Genomic DNA, 12,865 nt, shown 5'->3' with positions numbered 1-12,865 from the left:
CAATTAGTTTTTATGCTACAAGATCCTAGACACTACAGTGATATATTGCGACAATAAGAGTGGGATCTGTCTGGCAGAGAATCTCGTATTTCATGACAAGTCCAAGCACATAGAGATTCGACATCACTTCATTCGAGACATGGTGCAGAGAGCAATCATTCATCTCCATCACATATTAACAGATGAGCAGATTGCAGATATCTCACAAAGGCTTTGCCGAAAGGGAAGTCCTTGGTCTTCAGAGAACAGCGTGGACTAATGCATGTTACCCCTCCTGATAAAGGGCATCACTGATCGAGGACATTGGGCCAACTCTTCCCCCCTGTTTGAGCTTCCAAGGTGGGGAATTGAGATAGACTGACTCCTGGGGTTGAGGGATCTCTGGAAAATAGGGTTTCACCCCTATATGTTACCCATAGGGTTGGAGTAGTAACTCACCCTATCTTGGTCATTGCAGAGTATACCCTTGTTGGCATCATACCCATAACTTAGGCTTGTTGGGGTTGTCCCTCCCCATCTGGCCAATAGGTTGAGGAGGCTTGCGGGCTTGTCATCCTTACCTTTTGGTAAGTGTAATGATCCTAAATAGGAGTACAAGTGATAACAGCAAATACTCTACGCAACAAAATACAAAAACGAAATATTCATCAAGCACTCATAGAAAAACTGCAAATGGAGAACAACTGAGCCATTTTATTTAATTTCTGCAAGCCAGATACAATAGATGATGGAATAGTGCACCTGGGCTTGTCTCAATGGACAAGCGGGACCAAACCCAGGTAGGAAAATGGCTAAGTTGAAGGTTGCCCAGCTGTTGCACCAATCTACACTACGCTGCCCAGAAAACTACTACTCTGCTGAAGTTTGAATGGCTGGAAAGTGAACTAAAACTTCCCATAAATTTATATGATTTTCACCCTGGACTCCTTGGCCAAAACCTAGAAGGGATTTCAACTGGTTTGGACTTCTGATTTTCAACCCCCTTGGAGCCTCACCTCAGCTGTAGTTGCAAAACTCGACCTGCTAGAAACTGCCTGTAAATCCACCTGAAAACTCCTCCAAAATGTTGAGTTCACCCCTGCTATCCAATCCCTGACTCCCCAGATGATCTCTTGGCCCAAATCAGTTGCTCCCAAGCACCACGAAAATCTGTTGAGTGGCCTCTGCACTGTCCCTCAGCCCAGCAGTTCGAATTGCTGGAATGTTGGCTCAACTGGCTGTAAAACCTAGCAAGAACGTTGGTCTAATGCTGCTACCACATCTTGCCAGATCCCGGACAAGCAATCAGATCTCTGCTTGCCTCAATCTCCCTCTGCATGTTTCCTGGTTGCCTAGAAATACGCACTCCTTTCTCTGCACTGGCTGTTGGTGTATGCCACTGCCCTGGAACTCCTGAAAACTCTTGTGGAACAACCTCCCTAGGGCAGGGACAGATGATCCACCGAAGTAAAGCTTGAATCTCCCGCTCGAGAGACTCGTGGCCAAACAGCGAGTAGACTTGCTATACAATAGAGTGAACAGATGACTAGTTGTTTGCAAATGTCCAAAATGAGAACAAAATGAGAGTTGATCTCTCCTTACAGCTCCTTGGGCCCCCTTAGCCTCATGTGGGCCCCTCCATCCACCCATTCAATTTTCCCTCCAAGCATATTGAATGGCTAATTCAAACTCCCATGTGGGTGGCACCCACATTCCACTAGCAACTATATAAAGTCGATTTGGCCCCTAAGTCCCTAACTCAAAAGTGTGGGGTCCTCTTCTTTAGTCAAAAATGTCCAAAATTGTGTAGCAACACCCTATTACTAATGTTTCTGAGAAGGGACATGACAGTAATTCAAGTATCTCGCCCAAGCTCGGATTATGATGCAGGTGTTCTATCACATGACTCTTCAGGGTCATTGTTGGGAAGATCGGTAGGCAATGTTGTAATGTGGCAACAAGAATATTTCAATTTTAATTTGTCCTTGAATTAAAATTGAGAATTAAAATTCAAATTTAGTCTCACCAGCTGTTTGAAAAATAATTAATTAATTCATCTTGAATTAATTAGTTGGAGAAATTCAAACATGAAGTCTTTGTGAAGTCATGCAACAGTTATCCCTTTGATTGAGGACGTTATCCCTTAATTAAGGAGATAAGGATGAGTTGTATTTGAGTTGTAATTAGTTAGCTCAGTTAACTGAGTTAAGTCCAGTTAAATTAGTTCCAAACGGGTTGAGGAACTAATTGTGAGTTCGATCAGTTAATGCATGCATGCATGAAACTAGTGTACTCCAGATAACTGAATATTCTCTCATAAATAACTCATGCATGTCAGTTCAAACAATGACCCAGTTGAGATTAAAGGCAGGCACAGTGTACTATCAGTTGCAAGAATTTTCCTATAAGAAAATCTCTTGCATGCAAAAGAAATTCATTCCTTGATATTTGCGCAATTTTACAGTGTGTGAGAGCAGTGTCACACAAGGTTACAACTGGAGCACCCAGGGAAAATTGCGCAAGAAAATAGGAGGCTTGGAGGATAGAGGAGAAGGCATATGAGTTGTCTATTATGTCTATGAGCAGCAGTGAGGGATTGTATTGAGAGCTAGATAGCTGTGACAGCTAAAGCTTTGTGTAATCCTGAGATATTTCCACTTGTATGATAATACAGATAGCGGGGTTTTTAGCTGAGGCTTTCCCCAGAGTATTCTTCTGTGTTTCATGTGTGATTGATTCTTCTTCTTTGTTATTTGTGTTCTGTTTGATCTTGCTCAAATCGATTAAGCTTCCGCAAGTTTGATTGTAGAAGTAGATTAAGTATTTTGCTTTAGTACATTGCATAATCAGGTTAATCTACAGTGAGAATTTCTACAAGCAATAGGATGGATTGAGTAGTAGCTCCCTTATATCACTTATTGCTCGATATGCGGTCGTAGTAGTAGCTCCCCCATGAGATTCTGGGTTGAGTAGTAGCTCCCCGATGTGGTTTCAAATTGAGACATGCTCTCTGATGAGATAGAGGATGGTTGCATTTGCTCCCCGATGATTCTTCTTCTTTAGATTCAAGAATGTTTCAGCAAATAGATTTGAGTCGAGATGGGACATATGATGACAAGATGACATATTAATCGATGGACAAATTTTGACAGGTGGAATCCTCCCTAGTTGAGAGGGAGTGTTAAAATATACAACTACGGTCAAATTCCACCTTAGACAACTCATATGATAGAGATAATGATGCCATTTAGTTCCTCTATTCGAGAGGACCAAAATAGACCTAAATATACCTCATTTGGACAAGTAGCAGTTGGTTTTTTAATTTATGTACCCACACATGCACATTTGGACAGGTCGGCCTCAACATCAAATGGACATTATTGGACATCCATGAAAGCCTATAAATACAAGTGACCTAGACCTCATTTGGACACCAAGCAAGCATCTTCTTCTCTTCTTTCTGAATTGGTTCGCATAGGTTGGACAGAGAAAAGCTCGCATACGATCCAAAGTTTCAGATCTACAGCTCGTACGGATTAGGTTTTTGTTTTCTGGTCGTTCGCATGTCACTGGGCTAAATCGACCACAATCGCACACTTACAGAGGCCAAGAGAGCGACTGGGAGGCTATAGTCGTTCGCATGTCAACCTAAAGGTAGCGATTGGGGTTTTGAGCTAGGGTTTCGCATTTGACTGAGGTTGACTATAGTCGACCGAAAGTTGAAGGATTTCTCTCTGTACCATAATGACTCTAGAAGTCTGTTTCAGATTTGTATCGAGTTATTTTGTTGGATATTGTATTGGGCTCATTGTACTCTCTACTGAGCATTTTATGACAATCTAATAGAAGAAGAATTTCAAAGGGTTTTCCCCTTTGTGGGGTTTTTCTTTGGTCTTTAACCAAACATGGTGTCTCTTGTTGATGTGTTAATTATCTCCTTTGTCATTGCATTTATTGGTCTATCTTCAATTACTATTGATGAATGGAAATATTAATTGTAATTGGAAATATTGCTAATTGAAGAGTGGAATTGGGCTAAAGTAATTGATATAGCGTAGAACAATCTGAAAAATTAACACCTTCCGCCCCCACACCCACTTTTGAGCACCACAAGGATTTACTGGGAAATCAAGGGGCCACACCCTTGTCCATTATGTTTGGAGTCCATTCTAACATCATGGAACACTTTGGACTTCATTAGGCTTTCTCAATGGCCCAATGACTCATTATATCGATCGTTTTGCCCTCTTTGAGAGGCTTATTCTTATGTTATTGAGCTATCTTGGTGGGCTTGTCACCAAGGGATGCTATTATTGCACATTATTTTATTATTTGGGGCTTGATTAGGCCAATTAGGCAAATCGAACTCATTAAAGATTGTATAAATAGAGGTGAGGTGATTCATTTTGATCATCATCACTTGGATTTAGGTTTAGCAGCTACTTGAGAATTTCGCATTCCCTTTTGGACAATGAGTTTGGATATCATGGATGAATTTTGATGTATGGATTCTATCTTCTTGATCTTGGAGCTTCATTATGGGCATAATTTGATGATTGGATATACTCATTTGTACATTTAAGTGATCTTTTTCATGTTTATTCTTGTTATTTACTTTGCTACATAAATGATGTTGGGATTTTCGCTATAGTAGGTCTGAAATTTATTGTGTTTCTATGTGAAATTGTGGAAATTTTTATCTTTTGAAGCGTTAAATCATTGCATGTGTCATGTATGAATGGGTGAATGTTCCTAGAGATTATTTTTGTTGAATACATCTTGATAAGTCATCAATTATTTCACATCAAAGTATAAAGTCCTTGGGTAGCTTCGCTCATGCCCTAATGCCATGCGAAGTTGCTTGAAGGCCTCCTTGATTGGGTAAATAATTTCCAAACATTAAATTCTCTTTGAATCCATCTCTCCCAAATGACAAGGCATTGATCCTTCCATAGGTGATCACTTTTAAAGAATGTTTCTCTCACATTTCCTTCTCCTTCTAGGCCTAGCCTCCATAGGTCACGTAGGGAATCATTTTTCTCACATTGTAGCCATCAAAAGACTTCAATCTCTTGTCCATAACTACGCTAGGGTTTACTCTAAAGTCTAGTGGGATCTTGAGATATAGAAATCCCTAGCTCTAGGACCATTTCTTACCCTAGGTTTCCCTTGGCTAGTGTCCTCATTTGGATCATTGTCTTCAATCTTCAAAAGAAAATTTGTCCATGGATCCTCTTCTCTTCCATAAGTAGGTCAAGTCCCTCCTTGGGTGATCAACTACATACCCTTGACCTAATTGTGGGTCCACTTGATCCTTTGTTGTCCCACAACACTACAACTCTAATTTCACAAAGATCACACAAAGGCCACGGTATACCTCTTGACAAGGTATATTCCCAAACCCCAGCCTTAAGAATCCTCTTAGCCCTTCCTAAAGAGCCCATCACCTTACTTTCAAGGCAAGCAAGTTGTCTTATTGAGCCTCTCTTGCTAATAGGCCTTAGGAATCACCCCCTATACTCTTATGGATCTATTTATCATTGTGATTCCCCTCATACCGGGTCTCCTCCCATGGGTGAAAGTCTGTAAAGAGAAGGGAGCTTTAGCTGAGGTAACAGTGGGCTATCACTCCCTTGTTTCCCCTTGACCTAGTAGTTTCCCTATAGGATCCCCTCCTAGGACCCCCACTAGTTTGAGCGGTAACAGGTACTTTTCACAAGGCTGCTAGTTTATACGGTAATAGAATGCTCAAGGGCCTTATGCACAAGTGAACTAAAAGTTGACAAAGCTGGTGAAAGGAAAAAATAGGGAATTACATTGTTAACCAATCAGTAATTATTAAAGATCTACAGGTATGGGAACAATAATTAGAAACTTCCCCAGAAGTCATAGACACTATCAAAATTGCTGGAATAAAATATTGACAAATAAATATTTTCCCATGGCTAATTCTAAGAACGTTAGAAACTTGTGAAGATTTAAACAAAGGAAAATAACATGACATGCCACAGAAAGGTCAGCACTTTGTATCCTAGAACAATGACACGTGCTACTTATCATTCAGAAATAAAATTGACGAGATATATTTTCAATAAGCAAAATTGAAAAACTAAGAATATCTTGAATCCTGTTCTATGCCATTTCTATTCCATATTTTTCACTATTTATGTCATTAGAAAAAATGTATTTCTGCTATTGTTTATATTAGACGCAGACATTTGAGTAGTGCATCACGCTCAAAACATGCAAAACAGTAAGGTGGCAAGACTACCTTGATAAAACCATCTCTGCCAACAGAAAACATTGTGAGGCACTCTGATGCATTCTCCTCAGAAAGGATGACTGCACAAACAGCTCCTCTATGCATCTTTAGTGATTGTGGCTTTGAAAAACGTTCACGTAAACTATGATACCAAGCACAATCATCCTGCCCAGTATCTTTTGACTCATCACCATTTTGCCTGATTTCATTGTCCATTCTTCCTTGGTCTGCACTAAAAGTCATTCCTGCAGTTTCATCGGACTCACCATTTTCCTTCTTCTCTGAGTTCTTACCATCAACATCCCTAATTTGTAGTTTAGTGTCCTTGTCTAAGGATAAATCTGTTACCAAAATACTACTATAGTCATCATTAGCAATTCTGATCATTCTGTTCCGCATATTGCAGCTCTCCATACTAGCACTTTCATCTATAGTCTCTTTAAGACTACCAATTTTAGGAGTCTCTTTGCAATTGTATATGGCAGGGAGTGGATAAGGAAAATCCTTTAATTGTAATAATTGCTCAGATTCAGAAGCAAGCCCAGTTGCTGCTATTGTCTTCTCGTGTTCCAAAGAAATGTCACTTTCTATAGATGAAGCTATTGTTGTTAGTCGATAAATCAATGCTCCCAAATCAATTCGCATTGATGAAAATGAAGCAGCTCCAACATTTTTCTCATGAGGAAACTGTGTGGGGTGAGGTTCCTCAAAAATTTGTTGTGGCACTTGCCCAAATTCATGAATCTGCAGATTTTGAGAAATGCATCAGTAAAAAGAACACTTCATATTATTTGGAATATAGACTAAGGAACCAAAACTGAAATTCACGCATCGACTGTCATATATTTAATTAGACGATATTGCATAGGTAGGTCCAAATGGGCGCTTCCATTCATATTGACCAATTCAGACCCACCTGTGTCATCCATCAACAAGATACACTAACAACATACTTATGAGATTAATGAAATTTAATGATATGGAGGAAAAGCCAGCAATTATATCGTCAAAAATAGCATGACTTATAACACTCAAACAACATGACAAGAAATGAAATGAAAAGACATTATATTAATGTTCATTAAAGACAAAAATGGGTCAGTAGACAGCAAGTAATAAGAGTACACTAAGGCATCTTTTACCTAAAGAAAACAAGTGGCATTGTAACAAATAGGAACGTTTAGACCTATGGTAGGTAAACCCTCAATAATGAAGTAAATGTACCATCCTAAAGGGGAGAACAAAGAGAGAAACTGATACCACAACAGAGAGGTCAGTTCAACAAAACTATGAACAAAAAGCTGAATTCAATAGTGTTATTTAACTGCTTCTTATCAATCACTGTGAAGTTACACGACTTCACCAACACTCAGACTGATAATGTCATTTGCAAAACGTCCTGGACTAAGAGTTGACTGGGCTAGGGGAGGCAGTTGGGAACTCTGCATAGAACTTCTAACAACTATGCCTGGCAAACCCCTCAAAAAGGGGCAAAATCTAATGATGTGGTCCAGTCAAAAATTATCCTAGGGAAAACTTAAAAGTAATATTATCTGATTTAATAACTCTCCTTGTTAAGAATGAATATAATTGAAAAATGTTGCTTCATATGACCCAGATCACTTTATATTCAAGATTATATTTAAGGAGACCAAGGTCTTTCATTTCAAATTAAGAGGCAAGCTCCCTCTTACACTGAATCATCAGAAGTTCATTACCTGTCAAAAACAGATCGTCAACATATAATACCAAAATCAAAGGCATACCTTGTACAACTTTGAAGTAGAGGTTTGGATCAGCACTGCTCCTTGTGAATCCCAACTTTACTAAGTAGTTGTCAATGCGAGAATACCAAGCCCTGGGGGCTTGCTTTAAGCCATAGAGTGCTTTCTTCAATCTGCATACATGGGTTCTTCTGTCATGTACCTCAAAGCCTTGAGGTTGTTCAACATATACTTCCTCCTGAAGAGCACCATGGAGAAAAGTTGTCTTGACATCCATCTGATGGAGAGTCCACCCTTGACTAGCAGCTAAAGCAATAATAGAGCAAATGGTGGTATAGTGAGCAACAGGAGCAAAGATATCTTCATAATCAATTCCCTCTTTCTGAGAGAATCCTCAAGCCACAAACCTTTCTTTATATTTTGCAAGAACGTTAGAATCAAGAAGGAGACCATCGTACCTTATAATCCTGAGCAGAATGGTGTGGCTGAAAGAAAGAACGGGACCATCATGGAACCCCCCCGAACCACGTTGCAAGATTAAAAGATGTCGAAGTTCCTTTGGGGAGAAGCCACTAATACAACGGTCTATGTTCAAAACAGGATTCCTCATCAAGCCCTAGGTGACAAGACTCCCAAAGAAGTGTTCACAACCCCGATGTTGGACATCTGAGGATATTTGGTTACCCCGTGTACTTTCATGTGCTGAAAGACAAGAGAAACACACTAGACGCCACTAGAAAGAAAGGTATGTTTGTTGGGTATTGTGATAATTCTAAAGCTTTTAGAATATATGTGTCTGGTCAAAGGAATATTGAGTTTAATAGAGATGTAACTTTCGATGAAGATGTTGCCCTTGGAAAAGAAACAGATATTCCTCCTCCTCCTGTTGAAAAGAAGGATGATGACATGGACCTACTAGAATGTCCTTATGTGCCCAAGCTGAAGAAATACGTTGTTGATGATCCCATGGAACCTATGGACCCCTTGGATCCTACTCCATGTGATCCCCCTACCAAGAAGAGATCACTTTGGCTTCGTAATACCTTACAAGATGTTGAAAGATATGTCGCTGCCAAAGGAACCTTTAGAGAAAGAAAGGAGCCATGTTGATACTAGGGATATGTTGCATCCATGAACACTACCATTCAAGTTGAGCCTCCCACCTTTGAAGAAGCAGTGAAAGAACAAGTTTAGAAGGATGCTATGGCCGAAGAGTATGAGTCTATTATGAAGAACAATGTGTGCGAAGTGGTACTAAGACCGAAAGGGAAGTCTCTTGTGACTTTGAAATGGCTATACAAGATTAAACATGGAGCTGATGGAAGTGTTGAGAAATATAAGGCGAGCTTCATGGCTAGAGGTTCCTCCCAGAAAGAGGGAGAAGACTATTATGATATATTTGCACCTGTTGCTACTAGTCAAGGATGGACTCTTCACCTAATAGATGTGAAAATTATGTTTCTTCATGGCATACTACGGGAAGAAGTATATGTTCAGGAACCACATGGTTTTAATGTATATGATAGGAAGACTCATGTGCATCGACTGAAAAAGGCACTCTATGGTTTGAAGCAAGCCCCCAAAGCCTGGTATGCCCGTATTAATAGTTACCTGGAGAAGCTTGGATTCGCGAGAAGCAATGTTGACCCGAACCTCTACTTCAAAGTGGTATGAGGTATGCCTCTTATTTTGGTTTTATATGTTGATAATTTATTCTTGACAAGTAGTGAGCCTCTGATGCTTAAGTGCAAGAGGGAGTTGGCCTCTAAATTCGAAATGAAAGACCTTGGATTGATGCATTATTTTAAGGGATTAGAAGGGTGGCAAAGGCTCGATGAGATTTTCCTTTCTCAAGGAAAATATGTTATCAAATTGTTGGAAATATTTGGAATGGTAGAATGCAAGTCTATGGCCACACTGATGGAGATGAACTTCAAGAAGTTATGTGGAGATGTTGCAAGACCTAATTTGGGAAATCCCTCTGAGTATCGACAGTTGATTAGAGCATTGATGTTCCTTGTGAACACCCGTACGAACATATGTTTTGCGGTCAACACTTTTAGTCAATTCATGACTGATCCTCTTCATGCACATTGGGTTGTTGCCAAGCATGTGCTGAGATATTTGCATGGGATTATTAACCATGGTCTAAGATATATTATCAAAGATGTTAGGCTTCATGGTTACACTGATGCTGACTAAGCTAGAAATGTTATTGGCAGGAAGATCATATCAAGGTGTTTCTTAGTTTGGGTTCTGCCATGATATTTTGGATGAGAAGGAAGAAAAAGTTTGTAGCTTTAAACACGGCAAAGTATATTGTTGCTAGCATGGCTAGCTACAAGGCAGTATGGTTGAGGAAGCTCTTTGGAGAGTTGTTTGAGCAGGTCCTAGATACGACAGTGATATATTATGACAACATGAGTGGGATCCGATCAGCAGAGAATCCCATATTTCATGACAAGCCCAAGCATATTGAGATCAAGTATCACTATATACAAGACATGGTGCAGAGAGGAGCAGTGAGGCCCCATCACATTTTGATCGATAAGCAAATAGCAAACATACTCACCAAGGCCTTGCCGAAAGGGAAGTTCTTGGTCTTCAGAGGGCAGCTTGGACTGATGGATGTGACCCTCTCGAGTAAGGGTCCCCACAGATCGAGGACACTGAGCTATGCTCTTCCCCCCTATTTGAGCTCACAGGGAGAGGAAGTGAACTAGGGAGCTCCTAGGGTTGAGGGAACTCTGAACAATAGGATAGTCTGTGATCCTTACCTTCACAGTAAGTGGAATCTTGCCTATTTTCTGAAAATAGGATAGTATGTGATCCTTGCCTTCGATGGTAAGTCATATCCTGCCTAGTGTCACTCAATGATCGTGACAAAGTATACCCCAATTGGCATCCTACCCACAAGTTAGGCCTGTCGAGATTGTTCTTGCCCATCTGGCCAATCGGTTGAGAAGACTTGAGATACACTGTGATCCTTACCATTTATGGTAAGTGGTATCTTGCCCAAGTGATGGGGTGCAGGTGTTCTACCACTGACTCTTGAGGGTCAAGTTGGGAAGATCAACAGACAATAGGATACACTGCAACCCTTACCTCTGACGGTAAGTGGTATCCTGCCTATTGTCCTTGGATATAGGGTGGTAGTCGAAGCTCCCTTATGATGATTCTTCCTCTTTAGATTTGAGAGTGTTCAAGAGATGAGGAGAGATGAGATATTTGAGATGGAACTTACGATGCAATCAGAAAATTTCTCCCTAGCTGAGAGGGATTGTTAATCTGGCAACTCAGGGGTAAATTCCCTCCATTGGACAGCCTTCCTCATCCAGAGAAGCCCCTCTTTGCCCATGGAAGAATTTTATTTGGTCAATGAAAAATATTATTTTAATGAAAAACCCACAAGTACACAAAAGTACAAGTTGGCCTAAAGTCATAATTGGGTCTCCAAAACCTCATCTAAATACACCTCATTTAGACATCATCATCACAAGTCTCTTCTTCTCTCTCCTCTTGATTGCTTCACATAGGTCTGCAATTAGAGGTTTGAGTTCACATGTGCAATGGGAAGGAGGCTAACTCTGATTTTTTGCATTGACTTTTCTGCTATGTTGCAGGAAACGTGGTATAGAGGTCTGTTTCCGTACAGAAAGGGGTACGAAACGCGGAAACGCATTTGGTATGGCCGTGAAACACGTTTTCGGTCGTACTGCCACATTTCCCGAAACGGAAACGTGGCCAGTATGGTCGGAAACGCATTTCAGGGCCGTACGACCCACGTTTCCTCATTAACTTGTGTTTTTTTTGTTTAAATTTGTTTTTTAATTTACTTTTAGGGTATGTTAGTGACTTCTTGTTGCTTCTAGATGCGTGTCTAAAGTTATAAAAGTGAATTTTGCCCTAGTGTTGATATGCAGTTCATCAGGAAGTTTGAGGGATATGCAGTTCATGGTAATGTTAAATTCTTAAAGTAAAAGTGATATTCTCCTTTATTTTTCGTTTTCATCCTTTTACTTAAATTTTTAACATTACCATGAAATGACTCAGGATGTTTGAGAGTGGTTTCGCCCTCATTGGATTTCATATGGAGAAAGTAGAATTTTAGATCTCACTCAAAATCTAGCAGACTTATTTGTTTTTCAGGATTTCAGGATTAGAAGGATTGCAATGTTTCCATTGGATTTTATCATGTACTAGGGTATGGAACTTATATTTAATCAAGAAAACCAAGCCCTCTATGCATGGGAAACTCCCAATAATCAACATCATGTAGGGTACTAGGGTATGAAACGTGTATTTAATCAAGAGCACTAAGGTCGTTCGACTATGTAGGAGGAGACTCTCAATACAAAAATGGTCCTTCTAAAGAATGGGATGTGGATGCAGAAAATCCTGATTTGGATCTCTCTCTTGCAGCCTTATAGTCTTTATTGTACTTGCAAACTCATATATTAATATAAATAAAGGTTGATTTTGAGATTTGGATCTATAATAAGGGTTGCTTTTGGATATTTCGATATTTTTATTTTCATTATGTGATCATTCATGAGTAAATGTGATGTAAATTAAATCTTAATGTTTAAGTGTAATAAATTATAATGTATCATTTATGCTTTATGATTGCACATATATATATATATATATATATATATATATTCGTGTTTCCTCGTTTCCAAAATTTGGGGAGGTCGCGTTTCGTATCGCTTCCTGTTTCGGAAACTCGTACCAGTTTCCCCGTTTCGTGCAACTTAGCTTTTCTGTTTGGACAATCCTTGACCACTTTTGACTTGGAAAAAATCAATTTTTGGAGGTCGAATTGACTAGAGAAGGAATTTTTTTTTGGGAACTTTGACTTGTGTTGACCATAGGTCTGTTCATTGAAGTTTGACCACAG

At 39.7% G+C, this 12,865-nt stretch overlaps 1 protein-coding gene across 4 annotated transcripts in view; it reads right to left on the bottom strand.

Annotated features, from left to right (window-relative positions):
• Positions 1-12,865, bottom strand: part of LOC149250946 (uncharacterized) — a 528,543-nt gene that overhangs the window by 194,427 nt on the left and 321,251 nt on the right. For all 4 annotated transcript variants that reach the window (XR_016266851.1, XM_089459290.1, XM_089459289.1 and 1 more), the window contains exon 15: positions 6,251-6,985. Coding sequence is in view for 3 of the 4 variants with exons in the window: in XM_089459290.1 (XP_089315416.1) it covers positions 6,251-6,985 (735 nt within the window). In the remaining variant the exon portion in view is untranslated. The remainder of the gene's footprint in view (positions 1-6,250; positions 6,986-12,865) is intronic.

Source organism: Pinus tabuliformis, chromosome 7 (genome assembly GCF_031772625.1).
Source record: "Pinus tabuliformis cultivar Carrire ecotype Pingquan chromosome 7, CPIR1, whole genome shotgun sequence".
NCBI lineage: Eukaryota > Viridiplantae > Streptophyta > Pinopsida > Pinales > Pinaceae > Pinus > Pinus tabuliformis.
This window is presented reverse-complemented; position numbering and strand designations above follow the sequence as displayed.